The sequence below is a fragment of the Nerophis lumbriciformis genome, linkage group LG05, assembly GCF_033978685.3.
Source record: "Nerophis lumbriciformis linkage group LG05, RoL_Nlum_v2.1, whole genome shotgun sequence".
Lineage (NCBI taxonomy): Eukaryota > Metazoa > Chordata > Actinopteri > Syngnathiformes > Syngnathidae > Nerophis > Nerophis lumbriciformis.
In genome coordinates, this window is record NC_084552.2 from 35,277,065 (window position 1) to 35,299,730 (window position 22,666).

General features: G+C 39.7%; 1 protein-coding gene across 2 annotated transcripts; it reads right to left on the reverse strand.

The window, feature by feature from the left end:
* Positions 1-647: 647 nt before the first annotated feature.
* On the reverse strand, positions 648-22,537 carry LOC133605747 (microsomal glutathione S-transferase 1-like). Of its 2 annotated transcripts, none has more exons than XM_061959025.2 (3): positions 22,420-22,537; positions 3,996-4,090; positions 648-1,022 (listed from the first exon to the last, which is right to left on the reverse strand). In XM_061959025.2, exons 1-3 carry the CDS (start codon positions 22,507-22,509, stop codon positions 776-778), a joined length of 432 nt encoding a protein of 143 aa, XP_061815009.1. In that variant the 5' UTR covers positions 22,510-22,537; the 3' UTR covers positions 648-775. The 2 variants fall into 2 exon arrangements, with proteins under 2 accessions (XP_061815009.1, XP_061815008.1); XM_061959024.2 differs by lacking the exon at positions 22,420-22,537 and adding an exon at positions 4,163-4,723.
* Positions 22,538-22,666: the final 129 nt, after the last annotated feature.

Sequence of the window (22,666 nt, forward strand, 5' to 3'; positions counted from 1 at the left end):
TAGAATAAACATTCATTGAGAGCTAACGTTGGCTAGCTAAATAGCTTTTATTAACTAAAAACACCCAAAGCGAATGCGCGTGCATGTGTCAAGTACGTGTAGGTAGTGTATGTCATTATGTCCTAAAAGCCGTAAGTCACTTAAAAATTTATCATTTGGGTAAAGGCTGTAAACAGCTCCTTTACAGCGGCATGAATGGCTTATTAGAAGTTAGTAGTAAGGCTTGCTTTAGCCATTTTAGGCCTAAAAGCCTGATTGCGATATTTTGTTAACTTGTTTAGATATGAATTCATTGCAGAAATATAGTATGAACAGTGGTATTGTAAGATTTGACATCCTATTGAACCATTATTGTTAAATGGCTTTAAAATGACGTTTTATAGCAAAAAGTTAGCTGTTGTAAATAAGCGAGCTTACCTGTCGGACTGCCATTTGGAGGAAGTCACATCCTGGTAGTCACATGACTGTCACATGACATTGTGTTTCCTTTAAGTCACTCAGGGGATTTAATGGGTTCGGATCCAATCAAGCACAAACTTGATCTTTACAACTTTATAACAAGCTGGGGTATTGCATATGTTTTCTTAACCATAATATTGATTAAAGTATTCATTTCTTTTAACAAGCAGTACAAAATGTGTTTTATTTGGTATTTTCAACTGTGTTTCATGAATAATTATTACAAATCATGTTCAAAATCTTGAACAACAAAGCAAATTTAACCTGAGAGTGAAGCACTAAGCTGAGTGGTCTTGTTGGTCTGCTGCCGTCATCATCAGATAGCAAAAACATTACTGAGAACATTGTACGCCATGGAGAGGGTGACCAGAAGGCCCAGGAAGAAAGACAGAGCCCTGCAGGGTTGTGGGAGATGGCCGAGGTAGGAGACGGTGTGGAAGATCCGAGCGCCGGCGAATACGCGGAAGTGTAGCAGAGCAGACGAGAGTTCCGGTCCGCTCAAAGCGTAGAAAAATCCCACCAGCACGAAGGGAACGACGTTCTCCAAGTCATTCAGGTGACATCTGGTTCACAAAAGCATACCAATTAAATTGATTTTTGACATTTGCAAAGTAGCAAAACCTAAAGGTGTCCAAAGTAAAAAATACTACTAAAGAAACAAAACTAAAACTTCATACTTTAATAACCGCATAACACAAGTTTTTCTGATTAAATTACACATTTCTAAACAGAATTGGTGCATCAAAATCTAATAAATCCATCCATCCATTTTCTACCGCTTGTCCCTTTTGGGGTCGTGGGGTGGTGCCGAAGCCTATCTCAGCTACAATCGGGCGGAAGGCGGTGTACACCCTGGACAAGTCGCCACCTCATCGCTGTCATGTCTGTGTGATCATGTTTTGTTTTAGTCATGTTCGGTTTTGTTTTGTTGGACTTTTTGTGCACTTTTGTTTGTTTTGTCACCATACAAATGTCAGGCTTGGACGAAGGAAGGGACTCAGATGCAGAGATGGGATTCTAAATAAAGCTTTTATTTTGAAAAACTCTTTAAGCCTCCAGAGCAGAGTAAATTCAAATACTATGAATCACAACAATAGATAGCGAAAAAATGTTCCAAAAGGGAAAAACCAAAAAATCACTCCAAAAGGAGGAAATACAAAAATAAAGACAATTATAATTAGCACCGTATCTGCTATCAAAAACTAACAAAAAACGCTCCAACAGGAGGAAGAAAATAATGACTATAAAACTTACTACTCTAATAAATGTAAACAAAAAATCACTCAAAAACTTTGAGGAAAGATCATTAGGAAAAAAATTATAACTCACCACTGATGTTGAAAAAAAGGCTAGATAACAAAAGTCGCTCTGAGGGAGGAGGAAAAGTTAACTCAAAATTACAGCGTGGGAATTTCTGGAAACAAGGACGTAGACGCGGAACGAGGCAAGGCATGGACAAGAACATGAACTTGGACGCAAGACAGGCACTAAAGCTCGAGACAATCTGGCACAGAACAAGGGGAGGCATGGGCTTATATGGAACATGAGGGTAATGGGAAACAGGTGGAAACAATCAAGGGTCAGGAATGACGTCAGACTGGTGACAAGAGGAAGGACAAGAGGAGTTGCTTTTCAAAATAAAACGTGTAAATCACAAGACAGAAAAAACAAAGACACGACTTCCCTCACCGCGGTGTGACAATCGCAGGGCCAACACAGATAGACAGACAACATTCACACTCACATTCACACACTAGGGCCAATTTAGTGTTGCCAATCAACCTATCCCCAGGTGCATGTCTTCGGAGGTGGGAGGAAGCCGGAGTAAAGTTATGAGAAAATGTCAAGAAAATTGTGATATACAGAATGTCTGAAACTTTCATAGGAGACAGGACTCTTGTTGGTCCACAAATAGGGATATGGCGCCTCTGGTTAACCCTCGCTGATAAATGAATTATGGGATTGTGGAGGTATGCATTGTGACACACCTGCCAGAGAATAAGACGTGGTAAAATGAACCTGTGTTGGCAATTTAGCGACTTTGTTGCTATATTTAGCAAGCAGAGGACGTATCACAAGTGAAAGAGAGAATTGTGTATTTAGTCGGAAATCAAATACAAGCAGTCAAAAAAAGACAAGTATTCGTCTCGTAAGTGACAGCGGAGATCCGCCACCACAAGCCCAGGGAGTATGCAAGGCGTGCAGGCAACTTTCACAACCTTGCAATCCAAACAATGTCACTTCCATGAACTCTAAGAAGACACTGCTTAGGGACACTCTTCTGTCATTTGCCTTTCTGGTGAATTACAGTACGTAAAACAAAGCTGTGGACTGAAGACCAGCTCAGTGGCCTTGTGGTTAGAGTGTCTGCCCTGAGACTGGAATGTTGTGAGTTCAAACCCCGGCCGAGTCATACCAAAGACTATAAAAATGGGACCCATCGCCTCCCTGCATCAACGGTTGGAATTGGGGGTTAAATCACCAAATGATTCCCGAGCGCGGCGCACACTGCTGCTTACTGCTCCCCTCACCTTCCAGGGGGTGAAGATAGGGGTGGGTCAAATGCAAAGGACAGATTTCACCACACCCAGTGTGTGTGACTTTTAACTTTTATTTGTGCAATGCAGCTCTTTTTTTTATAGTTGTCGAAAAATAATAATAAAAAAAACAAAAAAACAGTAAACATTGAAAAAATTTGAGCTGCTTACTGCTCCCCTCACCTTCCAGGGGGTGAAGATAGGGGTGGGTCAAATGCAAAGGACAGATTTCACCACACCCAGTGTGTGTGACTTTTAACTTTTATTTGTGCAATGCAGCTCTTTTTTTTATAGTTGTCGAAAAATAATAATAAAAAAAACAAAAAAACAGTAAACATTGAAAAAATTTGAGCAAAAAGGCTTAGGACCAGTGTAATGACGAAAAAATTAAATGTCGATATTAATAACGAATAAAAACACAAATACTTTTTATTAGCCTATTCCATTACTAATTACAAGATGATGTCACCACCACATTGAAAGAATGTTAGGAGCAATATTTATTTAATATATTTGAAGGCTACACGCCGCTGTTGTTGCTTTTTAATGTAAAATAGTTGTTTATTTTTTAGTTTTGTTTTTGTTATTTATGAGCATATTTATAAGCACAATATTGTTGGTTTTGAGGTACTGGGAGGCTACAGACCATGACTGTTCTTTTTTTTTTATGTATATTTGGCAGTTGCTACTGCAATTTAAATGTTGTGCAAAAACATATTGAAGCACAGTAATCTTAAATACTAATACAGTTTAGAACCATTTTTAATAAAGTAGTCAAAATAAAAGTACATGGGTTCAGTTTTTTTCAATTTCATTTTGGTATCGAATAAGTATTGAGAATCATGGATATTCACAGGAGAGGCCCCCGCCACCCCCAGAGGGACAAGCGGTAGAAAATGGATGGATGGATGGATATTGACAGGTATCGGTATTGCCTCCTGAAATTCTGCTATCATGACAATCTTAGTCCAAAGTATAATTTCTCTGTCGATGCCTCACCTTCGAACTCGCTCTACTTCTGGATCGGTTCTCAGCATCTTCTTCTTCTTCTCCTCCGCAGACCTACGGCCTACGTCTTCCTCATTGGCAAAGGCCTAAATGTGGACGAGATGTTTACTGTTTTATTGTTGTTTTTAAACAATCGTTGATAGACTCTCGTTACCCACCCCTCTGGTTATGCGGTAATATGCTGTAACAAACGACATCATCATCATCTTCAGGATAACAATGAGTGCGTAAGTGCTGAAAGCCCTAAACACCTCATCTTGCATCATTGACGCCGGCATGACTTCAAAAGTTTCAATAGCTACGATATAAAAGACGAAAATTAGTGCAAAACCTGCAGCTGGACATTCACACTGAAAAAGGGGATCAGCTTACCTGCAGTGGAGACAGTTGTAGTGAAACTGGACAAAACTGGTTAGGTTGCCTAAAACCACCCAACTACTACTTCTGGAGGAGGGACAACATTCTTGCTTAGACCCCTTCCTCTGATATGTGCTTTCAAAAGCAAAGATCATGCATGAAATGCTTTGTATGGGGAAGTTATTGTCCAGTTAAAACTTGCACTGAGATAGAATAAGATAAGACGGTAAATTAAGACTTGATCAGGAATGATTTCAATGCCAAAGAAGTTCAGTTCAGTTCAGTTTCAGTTTATTTCGAACATGCATACGATACAATGTAACGCATCACATATTTCCAGTTGTTTCATTACAGCACGTCCGAAAAGGAGTAGGAAGAAGCGGAGTTTATTTAATCCTACCCCTTTTCATACCGTAGCAATTTTATCCCATTTCCTTGTTCTCTGTAACAGAACAGTGAACACATAAATAGTATACCATAGTAAGTAAACAAATATTAAATACATAAATAATATTTATCTCAAAAGAGAAAAAAAAGGGTTCAAGATGTTCATTATAATTATTGTTCTGTGTACTTTGTGAACACTTGTAGTTTGAACAGTCTCATAAAGTTAAAGTTAAAAAGTTAAAGTACCAATGATTGTCACACACACACTAGGTGTGGCGAGATTATTCTCTGCATTTGACCCATCACCCTTGATCACCCCCTGGGAGGTGAGGGGAGCAGTGGGCAGCAGCGGTGGCCGCGCCCGGGAATCATTTTGGTGATTTAACCCCCAATTCCAACCCTTGATGCTGAGTGCCAAGCAGGGAGGTAATGGGTCCCATTTTTATAGTCTTTGGTATGACTCGGCCGGGGTTTGAACTCACAACCTACCGATCTCAGGGCGGACACTCTAACCACTAGGCCACTGAGTAGGTGAATCATATTGGTATTGGTATCAATTTGTATTATTCTAATTGATCTTTTTTGTAGTTGTTTGTAGTTGTTTCCCCATATTTCTACACATGAACTCAGATATGGTAACACTAGTGAGCAGTAGAGAATATGAAGTGGTTTTTGGTCTAGGTCATATGTTGCTTTATTCATTATTGACGTGTTTCTTCCTACTTTATGTTGTATACTTTTTACATGAGATTTCCAGTTCATTTTATTATCTAATATTACACTCCAAAATGTGTTTTCTTTTACCCTTTCTATATCTACTCCGTCTATTTGTATTTGTGTTTGACTTTCCCTTCTACTGTTACCAAAAAGCAATATTTTAGTTTTACTGAGATTCAGAAGGAAGTGTAGAGTCCCTCGATCAAAATGTTTGGATTAAAACTAAATTGAAATGTCTTATCTACAAACCCCATTTCCATATGAGTTGGGAAATTGTGTTAGGTGTAAATATAAACGGAATACAATGATTTGCAAATCATTTCCAACCCATATTCAGTTGAATATGCTACAAAGACAACATATTTGATGTTCAAACTGATAAACTTTTTTTTTTTTTTTTTGCAAATAATCATTAACTTTAGAATTTGATGCCAGCAACACGTGACAAAGAAGTTGGGAAAGGTGGCAATAAATACTGATAAAGTTGAGGAATGCTTGGAACATCCCACAGGTGAACAGGCAAACTGGGAACAGGTGGGTGCCATGATTCATTCACAAACAAGGATGGGGCGAGGGTCACCACTTTGTCAACAAATGCGTGAGCAAATTGTTGAACAGTTTAAGAAAAACCTTTCTCAACCAGCTATTGCAAGGAATTTAGGGATTTCACCATCTACGGTCCGTAATATCATCAAAGGGTTCAGAGAATCTGGAGAAATCACTGCACGTAAGCAGCTAAGCCTGTGACCTTCGATCCCTCAGGCTGTACTGCATCAACAAGCGACATCAGTGTGTAAAGGATATCACCACATGGGCTCAGGAACACTTCAGAAACCCACTGTCAGTAACTACAGTTGGTCGCTACATCTGTAAGTGCAAGTTAAAACTCTCCTATGCAAGGCGAAAACCGTTTATCAACAACACCCAGAAATGCCATCGGCTTTGCTGGGCCTGAGCTCATCTAAGATGGACTGATGCAAAGTGGAAAAGTGTTCTGTGGTCTGACGAGTCCACATTTCAAATTGTTTTTGGAAACTGTGGACGTCGGGTCCTCCGGACCAAAGAGGAAAAGAACCATCCGGATTGTTATCGGCGCAAAGTTGAAAAGCCAGCATCTGTGATGGTATGGGGGTGTATTAGTGCCCAAGACATGGGTAACTTACACATCTGTGAAGGCGCCATTAATGCTGAAAGGTACATACAGGTTTTGGAGCAACATATGTTGCCATCCAAGTAACGTTACCATGGACGCCCCTGCTTATTTCAGCAAGACAATGCCAAGCCACGTGTTACATCAACGTGGCTTCATAGTAAAAGAGTGCGGGTACTAGACCGGCCTGCCTGTAGTCCAGACCTGTCTCTCATTGAAAATGTGTGGCGCATTATGAAGCCTAAAATACCACAACGGAGACCCCCGGACTGTTGAACAACTTAAGCTGTACATCAAGCAAGAATGGGAAAGAATTCCACCTGAGAAGCTTAAAAAATGTGTCTCCTCAGTTCCCAAACGTTTACTGACTGTTGTTAAAAGGAAAGGCCATGTAACACAGTGGTGAACATGCCCTTTCCCAACTACTTTGGCATGTGTTGCAGCCATGAAATTCTAAGTTAATTATTGTTTGCAAAAAAAATAAATAAAGTTTATGAGTTTGAACATCAAAAATCTTGTCTTTGTAGTGCATTCAATTGAATATGGGTTGAAAAGGATTTGCAAATCATTGTATTCCGTTTATATTTACATCTAACACAATTTCCCAACTCATATGGAAACGGGGTTTGTATTTGGCCGGTTTGCTGATTTTTGGAGGCTATTTTTTTAAGCATATTCTACAAATTTGGAGGCCGAAATTACGCATTTTCAAGCTTAAGAACTCGTTACCTGTTGAATAGCTCAAATGATGAAAAAGAGAGGACCCAAAATGGAACCTTGAGGAGCACCACTAGTATAATTAATAAAGTTAAACAAATGACTATTGACTGCATGTGAAGTAAACCAGGTACTGCAACGCCCTGATTACATAAATCACATTAGGAATATAACAGCCAAAAAGGAGTGGATAAAGAGGGGTGCCTTGAGGAACGCCTCAGTTATGTAAATCACAAGTTTGGACCCCAAAATGTCAATGCAAGGATCTGCTAATGTTTTGACAGTGGTCCAAGTTCCTCTTCCTAAGGAACATTCCAGTGATTTTAGGAATATGCTACAAAAATGACCTCAGGGGACCGGTATGGAGTCATTGCCAGGCCCCCACCTTGCAAGTCAAATAGCAATTGTTGTGGCAATTTGGGTCCTGCAGGCAAAACAAACTTGCAAAGTGTCAGTAAAAACAATCCTCGTCAGATTGGACTTGTGCATTTAGCGTTAGCACTCTCCTCTTCATCTTCCCATCAAACCTCAAGTCGGCGCGTGCGTTTCCCCGACGACGGCTAGACCTGAATCATAATCACTTCGGTCTCAAACTCCTGTCATTTCTCTTTTCATCAAAACCGTGTCATGTCGTCATGTTTGGGGCGCCAGGTGCTTGAAACACCGCGCGCTTGAACAAAGAGCCGTGCCTTGCCAGCGTGGGGCGCTTTGCAACGCGCCTGCAAAACACCTGCCAGCCTCGTCGCGCTGTCACACGCCAGCGAGTCTTGTCGGGACAGGAGTCGCTGACTGTTCTTGGGACTGTTGTGCACGAGCATTAGCTGCCAAACACAAACAGAATGTTGCTCGTTTGCCTACATGGCCTAAGGCAATGTTTCCATGGTTTTGACACGCTGATACATGTAGACGCATGACACTAATTGCAGGTGATGCGCAAGCCATCAGTTTTCCCCTCTGCTCTTTGCTTTGAACAAAGGAGGCTGCTCACTGCTGCGTTTGTGCATTAAAGTCCTTCTTACTGGCATTGCACAGTGTACACAAGCACAGCCCATTCAACACACTTACATAAACTACTAGGACTGCACAAAAAGAAAACTACTGTATAGATTCCTGCTTATTAGCGGTTCAGCATTTTATCACCACTTTAAATTGCCTTTTTTTTTCATAACTTCGGTAGAAAGTGGTTTGATGGCGCTATCTGCTGGGACAAAACGAAGAGTGCTGCAGCAGAAGGCGCTTCCTCCCAAGCCAACTCATGCAAAAATGTTCCAGCAGGAAGAAGCTTTGACAGGACGTCTTGTGTAACTGCACGTTTTGGACTGAATGCATGTGATTGTTTCTTTATGTGTGAAACTGAATTTAAAATGTTTGCTGACATTGGGCATTTTAAGGGCCTACTGAAACCCACTACTACCGACCACGCAGTCTGATAGTTTATATATCAATGATGAAATCTTAACATTGCAACACATGCCAATACGGCCGGGTTAGCTTACTAAAGTGCAATTTTAAATTTCGCACGAAATATCCTGCTGAAAACGTCTCAGTATGATGACGTCAGCGCGTGACGTCACGGATTGTGGAGGACATTTTGGGACAGCATGGTGGCCAGCTATTAAGTCGTCTGTTTTCATCGCAAAATTCCACAGTATTCTGGACATCTGTGTTGGTGAATCTTTTGCAATTTGTTCAATGAACAATGGAGACAGCAAAGAAGAAAGCTGTAGGTGGGAAGCGGTGTATTGCGGCCGACTGCAGCAACACAAACACAGCCGGTGTTTCATTGTTTACATTCCCGAAAGATGACAGTCAACCTTTACCATTGGCCTGTGGAGAACTGGGACAACAGAAACTCTTACCGGAAGGACATTGAGTTGGATACGCAGACACGGTACCGTGAGTACGCATGCAGCTGCGGCTTCCAAACATTTGATCGCTTGCCCGTACGTGCGTGCCGCTATGTGCATGTCACGTACGTAAATTTGGGGACTTTGGGGAAATATATGTGCTGTATGAACTTTGGGGAGGTAAACGGTACTTTGGGCTGTGGGATTGAGTGTGTTGTGCAGGTGTTTGAGTTGTATTGGCGGGGAGGGGGGAGGTGTTTGTTATGCGGTATTAATTTGTGGCATATTAAATATAAGCCTGGTTGTGTTGTGGCTAATAGAGTATATATATGTCTTGTGTTTATTTACTGTTTTAGTCATTCCCAGCTGAATATCAGGTCCCACCCGCCTCTCACAGCATTTTCCTATCTGAATCGCTCCCACTGCCCTCTAGTCCTTCACTCTCACTTTCCTCATCCACGAATCTTTCATCCTCGCTCAAATTAATGGGGAAATCGTCGCTTTCTCGGTCCGAATCGCTCTCGCTGCTGGTGGCCATGATTGTAAACAATGTGCAGATGTGAGGAGCTCCACAACCTGTGACGTCACGCTACTCGTCTGCTACTTCCGGTACAGGCAAGGCTTTTTTATCAGCGACCAAAAGTTGCGAACTTTATCGTCGATGTTCTCTACTAAATCCTTTCAGCAAAAATATGGCAATATCGCGAAATGATCAAGTATGACACATAGAATGGAACTGCTAAAAATAAGAAAATCGCATTTCAGTAGGCCTTTAAGGGCTTTTTATGCCTGTGCCCGTTATTTTATTCATTTACTATTATTATTTGCAAGAATCCACTGTCGTTACAAGCACATGGCAGAAGAATACAGATAAAAGAATACAGATTAAAAAAAGTACACACCACTGCAAAAGCAGCCATACTCGAAACAAGCCCAAATGATCTCAAACTTTTTTTCCGAAGCAAAATAAAGATAAAATCTGCTAAAGAGGTAAGCAAAATGTTCTTGGTTCCAATTTTAAAAACCAGAATACTTTTCTCGTGACTTTAGGAATATAATAAATTCTAAAATAATAAATCAGGTTTAAGTTTAAGAAAAAAGTCCTTATTAAAAAGTTAAAGTTAAAGTACCAATGATTGTCACACACACACGAGGTGTGGCGAAATGATTCTCTGCATTTGACCCATCACCCTTGATCACCCCTTGGGAGGTGAGGGGAGCAGTGAGCAGCAGCGGTGGCTGCGCCCGGGAATAATTTTTTGGTGATTCAACCCCCAATTCCAACCCTTGATGCTGAGTGCCAAGCAGGGAGGTAATGGGTCCCATTTTTATAGTCTTTGCTATGACTCGGCCGGGGTTTGAACTCACAACCTACCGATCTCAGGGCGGACACTCTAACCACTTGGCCACTGAGTAGGTAAGATTAAGCCACATTTTCTTAAAGGTGCCATATGTAATAATTTCATGTCAAGTCATCATTAAATGGCCCTGATATGTCAAAAAGCATTAATAAATCATGTTCTTTTGGAATACCTTTATATAGATTTACAGCCCCGAAATAGTGTTAGTGTTTTAATTTCGATGCCCCACCCTCCACCATTTGACCAATTTAAAAGTCAGTGAGTGTGTCACATCCAAGTTGCCAGTTACGCACCGCCCTCTTCGTCGAGATCCTGCCACTGGTAAAGTTACTAAACATGTCAGACCTTAGAAAATCTAAAAGGCGTTGTTAGGATTCTCAACTTATTCATGACAAAGCCAGGAACAAAACAAGGATTTGTATCGGGGATGTCTTTGAAAGATGGAGACGATTGAAGGCGGAGAAGATTTTTTCATCTGACGCCAAACTTGCTAATTTCCTCCTTGATAGGTAAGTAAGGCATTTACGTATTCTTATGACTTGCAATAAATGGAAATGGACATTTCGTATGTAAATTATATTGCTCAATACAGTCTATGACCTTGTCTAACAAAGCTAGTATGTTCTTACAACGAATGCTTAGGAGCGAAGCACCGGATTCGGCTGCGTATCTGGCAACCTCAGTCATGGAGAGTGGGAGGGGACTACAGAATTTTGACCGTGATTGCAGTACCATTTCTGGCCACATTACTACATATGGCACCTTTAACTATTAGCCTCCTAAATTAAGATCAAATGTACTTTTTTGAGGCTAGATTTAAACAAAATCTTATTACATTTTCTAAATTGTGTATTCTTCTTCATTGATAAGAAATATGTGCTCGCACAATTATAATTTGTTCTCATATTATGCTTGTTTTAAGCATAAGTACAATTAGTCCTATGTACACTATGTAAAGAGGAGAGATCAATCTAAAAAAATAGACATCTGCAGCCCGTCATTTTGATACAATTTATAGTCTCCATTAACCTAACTTGCATACCTTACAAAAAATGCTGAAGACTTTCGGAGCGGTGATGTGTAGACGGTATTTTCACCAACTTTGCTGATTGTAAATACAATTAGATACGGTTTGATGGATACAATGAAACACAATTAAGTATATAAAGTCAATTTGTTTTTCCACTCTGCTGGCACTTTAAGACACATTTGTTGTTGAGGAATTAATTAAAATTAAACATTTCTGGCAGAAAATATCCTTTTAAAAATTAGGCGAGCTATGCTTTCTGTGTAAGTATATTTTCTTTTCTGTGTAAAATTGCAAGATAAAACTTTTTTTAGAAAAAAAAAAAAACAAGAAAGAGTTGCTAAAAATTGGACTTTAGTTTTTGCAGCGCACTAGTTGCATGTCATTAAACTGACAAAAAGGATGACATCACTTTTTTGTTTTTCCTTGTTCGACATCTTTTATAATCGAGGCATTCAAAATGTACATGAAAATACATAATGTGGGATTTACAATATTACTAATGATTAATAAAACACTGAATATTGAAAATATATTAACGTTGCTCCTCTCTGTAATGGGATAAGAAACAGAAGTTTAAATTTTGTAGCTGATCTGGATAATTTCCACCTTATATTCATGTTTCTCTGTGTTTGTTTGCTCGCGGCCCCACAGTAAAAAAGATGGATGACTGACCAGAGTGTTCACTTTCAGTCCGCTGTAGATAGCTCAAAAAGGTATGGGCAGATTTTTATCAAACTTTCAGGAAATGTCCGAAATGGGATAAAGATCAGCATCATTCCTACTACGTTACCTTACATTATGAGCGTGTGTGGGAATACTAACGACCACGCCTTCACCTGCACAGACAAAAAAAGGGGATGATAAACAAGAGGCTTCACTTCATTTCTTTCATTCCGCTATAAATAACTCAGAGAATTATGGGCGGATTTTCATCTAACTTTCAGGAAATGCCCGAAATGGGATAAGGAACACCAATATACATTTTGGAGATGATCTGCATCACTGTATGGATTCCTTCAAGTGGAGGTTCCTTGTGTTGATTTAAAGGGGTACTGAACTTTTTTTTTTAATTTTGCCTATCATCCACAATCATTATGAGAGACATGACGATGGATGTTAATTTGTTTCTTTCTTTCTTTGCATTAAAAATATTAAATAAATGCGATCAAAAGTCTGCTTACAATGGAGCCTATAAGAGCCGCTCTATACTGCCTAAAGTCCTTAAAAAACATCCAAACACCTCCATAAATATTGTATATACACGCTGTAAGTATATATATAATGTAGTAATGGGCACATTTATAATAACATTTAACATGTATGTATTTCACTCGTTTTATTTATACGCGGAGCATTAATTTAAAAAACGCATCACAACGTTTGACTTTTTGACTGCATGTAATGTTCATATATTCCCATTTAGGTGAAGAATGACCATACTCCTCACGAAGAAAAGGGGGGGTGGACCAAGTGTCTTTTTGTGTCGTTTTTGCCAGTTTCGGGTCATCGATGGCTGTTAAAATGTACCAATTTGTCGGAATACCTACTCAAACGTCTTCTGTCCAGGTGAGATGCATGATTTATGATATACACCAGGGGTCGGGAACCTTTTTGGCTGAGAGAGCCATGAAAGCCAAATATTTTAAAATGTATTTCCGTGAGAGCCATATAATATTTTTTAACACTGAATACAACTAGATGCGTGCATTTTTAAGTAAGACCAACATTTTTTGAGAAGAATAAGTCTCTTGTTCTTTTTAATAACATTGTTATTCTGAAGCTAACCAATAATAAATAAAATACTTCTTACCATTAATGCGACTTCTTGAACAGGTGCGGTAGAAAACGGATGGATGGATTAAAATGCATGAGAATGTTTTATATTTTGAACATAATTTTTAACACTGTGATTACCAGCTGAATTATTCATTACTTATCGTGTTAAGCAATGTCAGCTAAGATTTATCTGAGAGCCAGATGCAGTCATCAAAAGAGCCACATCTGGCTCTAGAGCCAAAGGTTCCCTACCCCTGATATACACTAAACTTACAAGGAGCGAGGAAGCAAGGAAACACCTCGCCAGATCGTGTCAAAATTATACACAGGCTCGTGATCACAGCGCTGCTATAAATGGTCTGTCTGCGTTAGCGCTTATAATAACAATATCACTAATACTTGTTTAATATTCAAGTCACAAAATTTAAATGGAGTATTGTTGCCGCTTTTTGAATGTTTTTTTAATTGGGCTTTGTAGGCGGAATAGAGGACCTCCCATTGGCTCCGCTGTAAGCAGACTTTTTAGTTTGAATGCTTACAAAAAAATTCCATCTGTCTTTCATGATTGTGAATGATAGGCAAATTTCCAAAAAAAGTGCAGTTCCCCCTTTAAGCAGGCACTTTTCAATATAAAGAAGGACACGGTGGAACACAACATGTACAGATGATCGACCTAAGCGGGTTCCACTGTGCCGATAAAACAATGACTAAAGCAAACAAGCGTTTTCCGCCAAGTATTCTTGTTTCTTCCACTGATCAATGAGTCGCCCATCACAACAGTTGGCAGCGAAATATTCTTGCTGTATTTCTTTTTGTTTTAGCTTCAAACGGCTCCCATGGATTTTAAATCTCAGCTGCCAAGACTTTGTGTAGCAGATTCCCCAAGAAAACTAACGTCCTGTGATTTCCCACAAGGAGTGGTAATGGCTAAAAGCTGCATTGATTCCTTGCCAGCCCTGCCAGTAATTGGGATGCTAGCTGCACTGCGTTCCCATTGATTTCTTACGGTCGCCAGGTTATGCCGCCGGTGTAGGACAACAATGACTAAATAACAGCCGGGCCAATGATCTTAATACCAGAAGCCAAGCAAAGCTATTGATTTCATTACAGAATGCCTCCTAGGTTCTAGGCACATACATTTTTTTATTGATTACAACCGGTGTCCACATTATTTTCAGAACTGTCAGATGTAGCCGCCAATCAATGAAAGCGGAATTCTGCAACTGCATAGGTACATGGGCGTTGGGGGAGGGCGACGGTGGGGTTGGGGGGCAGTAAATTTAGCAGCATATAATCAGGATTTGGAAGGTGACCCTCCCTGATCGAATTGATAAGTGTGGGCGTTTTCACTGCAACCTGTGGGTTAAACCATAAATATTGTGTGATTAACTTGTCCAATTGGGTTTCATTTGACCCCGTTCACACACTGCTGGCCCAAGGGCAGCCAGAAAATAAGAAATCAGATTAGCAGCCAAACAGGAAGGCTCAGATAAGACTGTACTGATGATAGGCTGGCAACATCAAAATAGAGGAATCATATCTAACTGGATTGGCGGACAGCTTAATAATGGCTAATGATGTCAAGAAGATTGCTTGATACAATATTTGTGCAAACTGTGTGATTCATACAATCAGTCAAATGTAATTACTTGTTTGAATATGAAATAAGACTTTCTCTTAAAAGTCAAGAAGGTTTGAACTAACTGTAGTTAATAATCTCACATGTTGTACAACACATTTTTTTCACCTGCAGATTTTGTCTAAAATATTAACATTTTAGTATGAACCACAACTAATTCACTTCCCAAAAAACTAAGGCTATATTATGGTTCCTTTTTCAGAGCATAAATAAATCAAACCATTGACAGTTTGGTGTAATGGTGTGATAGTCTCGGCTGAACTTACTTATGGATGATTAGTAGCATAAAACCCTGATCAAAACACTCCTAGATGCAACCATAGAAAACGAGCCCTTAGAATGGAAAAAAGGTAGAGTCATAAAAAACAATGCAATGCACGGGCACTTAAAAAGGAAACAGGTGCCATTATCCAAGATGGTGGAAGAAATAAAATGGCTCTTTGAGTAATTCACTTTTGTATCTCCTACTGAACAACATGCATTTAAAGTTTCTCCATTCAAGGATAATGTTGGTTTATTTAAAAAAAAATTAAAGTAAATGTTGTTGTACTGCTACACTAATAACAGTTCAATCAAAAAAATAATGGATAGATTACTCGATTCAAGAAACAATCATTTGGTGCAGGCCCTACAAAATATATATTCCTTTGTTTATTGTAATGTAACTTCACTTTAAACACAAACCAACATACATTAATGACCCTAAAATTAACAATATACAAAACAAAAAAAGAAAGGAAAAATTAGCTGATATTGAATTTAAACAAAATATTCCTTGCTTCATGTTTAACTCACCTAATACGCAACGATTATATGACCAAAGCGTCAAAACTTTTATGAGTGTTTCATTTGTCGATTAATGATTAATTATTTTTTATCAAACAGTAAATATTTGGGGGGGTTTAATTGTGATAATCAACAAAGTCTGTGGTGGCAGAAATCCACAAAATTACTGTAGGCGTACCACAGGGTTCTGTTTTAGGACCACTTGAACTCAAAGTCACTTCTGTTTTCTTGCACACTATCTGTAATCTGTTGGCTGGAGTCTCACTCACTCTTCAAGCAGTCAATGGTAGGTACAGGCTGTGTGTGTAGTTCCTGTCCTACCACTACAAGTTAAAGTTAAAGTACCACTGATAGTCACACACACACTAGGTGTGGTGAAATTACTCTTCTGCATTTGACCCATCCCCTTGTTCCACCCCTGGGAGTTGAGGGGAGCATTGAGCAGCAGCGGTGGCCGCGCTCAGGAATTATTTTGGTGTTTTAAACCCCAATTCCAACCCTTGATGCTGAGTGCCAAGCAGGGAGGTAATGGGTCCCATGTTTATAGTCTCTGGTATTACTTATCGAAAGCATTTATTTGGGTATAAATGTAACAGGTTACATTACCAACATCTTTGACAACCAAAGTATGAACTTAACAATCCACATTTTGTATACTATCATTAAAAAGCAACGTAAGTACATAGTATACAAATACGGAAGTGTTGACACACGGCATATAGCTACGCCCCCTCTGAAGTCAGGGAATTCAAAGAATTACTATTGCAACATCCAGTGGACACATTTGGAACAGCCGTTTGTGTTATTGAAAAAGGTCAGCTTTTTATTTTTATACTTTGCAAACTCATCTTGCGGGCCGGATAAAACATGTTTGCGGGCCTGATGCAGCCCACGGGCCATATGTTTGACACAGACTGTAGCACTATTTTTTTTTTAACACTTAAAAATATTTTCTGTCATTCATGATTGACAGCGGCGTCATTAACGAGTGCTGTAACACACACGCAGTGAGTGAGTGTACCCATAATGACTTTACCCGTTGGTGGTAAGCTGCCCCAGTGCTCGCGGTACTAAACCGACACAACTTTCCCCTCCAAATGTATCTTAATGAAGAAGCTCATTAAGGATCAGCAGTTGCACTCCGCTCTTAATGAGAGTCACACAGCTGCTCATTAGGCGCCGGGCCTTCAGGCTTTGTCTTTTTACTCACTACTGAATGTGGCCCAGAACCCTCATTATGTTCACCTTTTTAGCAAGCCATTGTTGAGGTGGGTGATCAAACTAGTTAGCACATCTGGCAGCATATAAAAGCCCTGTCACTGGCTGTTAAAGGCTGTCGGAACATACAGAACAGTCGTAAAAGCCGCGAGGTCTGGACATGAATTGAGAACTCGAAAGTTAAGACAACGTTGCCAATTAAATACCCAACCAGCGGACAGTATGGCTCTTATTGAACACAGATGGGTGGTCCTTTGTCTTTCAGCTTAAAGTATGTGCTGAATTCTGGGAAAAGAGGCTGGCACTAGGGGTGGCCAGATCAATCACTGACAGTATCAATACCAAAGAATCAGTATCTGATTGACACTCGCAGGATATAGTCAGGTCGAAATTGTTTAGTTCCGAAATATCCTTGTGTTGGTGTTTGAACTACAAATGGGATATTTTGACCGCAACTGCAAAAAGACTTGTAGCTGTTAAAAAAGGGACTGTTTGCGCTAACTTTCAAAAGTGTTGTAAGTAGAGATGTCCGATAATGGCTTTTTTGCCGATATCCGATACTCCGATATTGTCCAACTCTTAATTACCGATTCCGATATCAACCAATAGCAATATATACAGTCGTGGAATTAACACATTATTATGCCTAATTCTGTTGTGATGCCCCGCTGGATGCATTAAACAATGTAACAAGGTTTTCCAAAATAAATCAACTCAAGTTATGGAAAAAAGTGCCAACATGGCACTGCCATATTTATTATTGAAGTCACAAAGTGCATTATTTGTTTTAACATGCCTCAAAACAGCAGCTTGGAATTTGGGACATGCTCTCCCTGAGATAATCCTGATACCTACTACAACTATAGGAAATACTATACTTAGACTTTCACAAAGTGCGTTATTTTTTTAAACATGCCTCAAAACAACAGCTACAAAAACAATGAAGGCACACAGCTTCAGTCCAGAGTATACTAGAGTAATAAAGTAAACAATAACATAGTCCTCATTTAGTGCAAGACTGTGTGGTACTACTTTTTTTCGGTGTTTGCTTTTCATCCATCTTCCGCTTGTATTCATCGTGTATCTACTTATGATTCTTGAAGAGGTGGGAGATCAAATTGCTCGAATTAAAGGAAGACGTCTTGGTTCCTCCTCGCATAACCAACTTTTTGCAGTCATTGCAAATTGCCAGTTTTTTATCCGTCAGAGACACTTTAAAATAATCCCAAACCATAGACATGGTGTCGTTAGTCAGTCACCGAGCGAGCTTGCTTGTTAGCCACGGCTACAGCACCGGCAACAACACACTCTTGGTGTTGTTATGCTCCGCTCGTGGCGGTTTGATGAGGTCATCAAGCGTCACCAGTAAACCTCTCATGCTGCAGTCGTGCTGCAACTCCTGTGTTGTGTGTGGGAGAGGGGAGAGGGGAGAGGCTGCTGACTGGGAGACGCAACTGCTCTGTACTTACCGCTCCGTACAGCGGCGTTTTAAAAAGTCATTAATTTTACTTTTTGAAACCGATACCGATATTTTCCAATATTACATTTTAAAGCATTTATCGGACATCTCTAGTTGTAAGTATTATATCCCGCCCTCTTATAGCTTTAAGCACATAAACTTAGCCCCACGTACCAGCTGAATTTGAAAAAAACCAACTAATTGCGAATTTTCCCTCCGAAATTGCGATTCGATTTGCGATTTTTATATTTTATACATACAAATGCATGAAACTGCAAAAAATAATGACTGAAGGAAAACATGTTACTTACAGACTGTCAATCAACATAGTCTTGTCTCAAGTCACCACACATTAGAACAATATGCATTCATTTACTTTTAAAAAACGATTTGGCTTTATGCAGAAGGACTCAGAGCTTTTGTCTACATCATGGTCTTAAACTGAAGAAATAACCGATAAAAACTATACAGTGTTTATAATGTAATTTACTTATAATATAAAATAATAATCCATCCATCCATCCATTTTCTACCGCTTGTAATAATAATAATAATGCAAGTAATCATTTAAAAGGATATACACTTTGATGTCTCATTGTACTGTAATTGGAATGTAAATACCTTTGTTATCCTAAATAAATAAACAAACAAAAACATTTACTCATTTCTGTAAGCAAACTTTAAGTAACCTATGACACAGTTTGTTGACATTGTTTTCATCCATTTGTGCTTATTTTATATAGATTATTATTCATCACATAATATTTTACACTCTTTTCTATCAGAGCTACTGCCGTAATTTTGTCGCATGTCCTGACTGCAGTGACAATGAAATTAGTGTTTTACAAAAGTAGTTAGTTGCTGTGGTACAAAAAAATCCAGGTTAATATTGCCATGCTTTTATTTTGAAGCGTACTTTGCACTGAACAGGGAGTCGCAGTGGGCATCTTTTGATGCTTTGTAACATGACAGTATTGTCGTTTCCCACTGGTTTGTGATAATGATGAAAACACGTCAATATATAGGCTATGTTCACACTGCAGGATCGGATGTCCGATTCAGATTTTTTGGACAAATTAGATTTGTTTATTGGCCATTTACATTACAAAAAAAATGCAATTTCTAGTGTGAATGCAATGTGACCCATATTAAGACACGACTGCAGTGTTTACGGAAGTAAGAATGGCTTCAAATTTAGTCAGCCTCAGTACTGGCGCAATTGTGACAATATCAAGGATTTTGTGCAATCAAAGTTAGCATTTTCTTAACCGAATTATTGCAAGGGGAAAATTAAGAAGGAAGAGGACAAGTATTTTGGCTTTCGCAGTTTTACAGGATAATTTACTTCGATGTCTGTTTGAAGAGCGTGTCTGCGGCGAGCAGTCGGAGAGAAAAGTGGTGGAACTTTCAGCTGTCACGCAAAACGTATCATTTTCACCTCTATACTGCTCGGCTGTCAACTACATATTTTTAAATCGTCTATTTTGGCAAATAATTATGACGCTTTACGCTTTTTGAAGACGTTCTGGTCGGATTAGCGCACATTGAAGACACATTGCATACAGTCGTGGTCAAAAGTTTACATACACTTGTAAAGAACATAATGTCATGGCTGTCTTGAGTTTCCAATAATATCTACAACTCTTATATTTTTGTGATAGAGTGATTGGAGCACATACTTGTTGGTCATGAAGTTTGGTTCTTTTATGAATTTATTATGGGTCTACTGAAAATGTGACCACATCTGCTGGGTCAAAAGTATACATACAGCAATGTTAATATTTGGTTACATGTCTCTTGGCAAGTTTCACTGCCATAAGACGCTTTTGGTAACCATCCACAAGCTTCTGGCAAGCTTCTGGTTGAATTTTTGACCACTTCTCTTGACAAAATTGGTGCAGTTCAGCTAAATGTGTTGGTTTTCTGACATGGACTTGTTTCTTCAGCATTGTCCCCACATTTTAAGTCAGGACTTTGGGAAGGCCATTCTGAAACCTTAATTCTAGCCTGATTTAGCCATTCCTTTACTACTTTTGACGTGGGTTTGGGGTCACTGTCCTGTTGGAACACCCAACTGTGCCCAAGACCCAACCTGATGATTTTAGGTTGTCCTGAAGAATTTGGAGGTAATCCTTCTTTTTCATTGTCCCATTTACTCTCTTTAAAGCACATGTTGAAGAATGCTGCACACTTGAAGTGTTATTGATAGTTATTATTGTTACAGATTATTACAGTTACAGATCATCTCGTCTGAAAGACAAAAAGAGTTCAAGGCGAAAAACAGACTACTGTCGTTAGCATATATTGCGGAAAGAATGTCACACTGATGGTTTGGGGTGTCGCCAAGCTCCTTTCCTCACCTAAGTCAGTCTAAAAGCAATGCACTCTGGGTGATCCAGGATATCGCACAGCAGGAGGGGCAGCAGTGCCTCATTATGGCGCTATTTTAACAAAGCAGTTTCTCTCCCCTCTGCAGAGTTGCATGGAACCACCGTTCGATATCCCATGCCTTTCCTTTCAGGCCTCACAAAGGGATATAAATCTTTCCGGGCAGGATAATTACCGAGATAATTTTATCCGTAACGATACTTGTCATTCAGGGGTGATGATGAAATTAAACACACACAAAAAAATACTTCTCTGCTGTGAAGTGTCCAGCTCAGATTTATCCCCAGATTTATGCAGGGCAGAAGGAAAAAGTAAGTCTGAGAAACTTTTATGTGTATAATGGGCTAGCTCTATAATCCCTGCAGTGTGAGCAGAGTGTATTTCTCACCTGGCCTCAAGTCAAACTTGGTAATAAAGGCTGCAAGTCAATAACTGATCAGGATTAATGCTGTTATAGAATGACGCAACGTCTTGTTTTCAGCTTACAAGTTGGCCAGAGCCTGTTATTTTGCAAATATTATTCATTACCCCCAATCAAAAAAATCCAAGGGTCATTTTTGACACCATAAACTACATTACTGGTGTACAACCACCAGTTCCATCTGTGTCTTCTGATAAGGACTGTGGTAATTTGTTGATGTTTTTTGTAAACAAGTTGCCAGTTTCAAGGCCAATAATATACCACTGTCCATCTTTTCCCTTCCTACTCCTCACCATCAACAGCATTTTTTGGATAATTTCTCACCTGTTTCCTTCACAAGACTTAGCAGATCTTGTGCGTACAATGACCATCTCTTCTAGTCCATGAAACATTCTGCCCACAACTTTGCTAATGGTGGACTATTGGTCCACCCCTGCTCTCCTTAATCAATTGCTCACTGGTTTCCAATTGTGTTCCATCCCACTCCAAGCAGGCAGTTGTTCAGCCTCTTCTTAAAATGCCAAACTTTGACCCTTCTGTTCTTAGCAACTATCTCCAAGCTGCACTTTCTCCCCAAAACTTTAGAAAAGTTTGTGGCAAACCAATTCGTCTTAGCTTCAAACCAACACAATATCTTAGATACATTTCAGTCCGGTCATTGTCAGTTACATTCCGCAGAATCAGCTGTTCTTTGGGTGTCCAATGATATAATCATTGCCTCAGATGCTGGTAGATGTACAACACTGGTTCTGTTCGATCTGAGCGCAGCCTTTGACACTGTTGATCACCAAATCCTTGTAAACCGGCTGAGGGACTGGGTAGGCTTTTCAGGGACATCCCTCCAGTGGTTTAAATCATATTTGGCAAAGAGATCTCTCTCTGTGGCTGTTGGCCCCTCATAAGTCATGGCATGTCCCCCTTTTGTGCGGCGTGCCCCAGGTTTCAGTGTTAGAGCCTATCTTTTTTTACCGTATTCATGCTTCCACTCAGGGATGTCACTACGAATCTCATGCCACATTTATACGGATGATCTTCAGTTATATTTTTAATGAACGGTGCAAGGCATGCTTGGCAGGGGCTCCTTGGAAATTTGACCTTTTTTTATGTTTTGTTGGTGCTTTTGCTAGCTCCAGCCATCAACTGTATCATGCTTTTTACTAACCTGTCGTATTTGGCTTCTTCTTTGTGGATTGCGCCTGTGAATTCCGCTGTGTTTGGCCGGGGTTGTCGACTCTGCCCTTTTTAGGAGCATGGATCAGAGGATGGAGGAAATGCGAGCCAACATCCTTGGCAATCTTGGGTCTGTTGTCAGAGGAGAGACAGCAGTGTTATGTAGTCATTCGAGAGCATTCTCTCGTCTCATGGCAGGGCCATCGGTAGCATGGAGCTCGCTGCTAGTGCGAACTCTG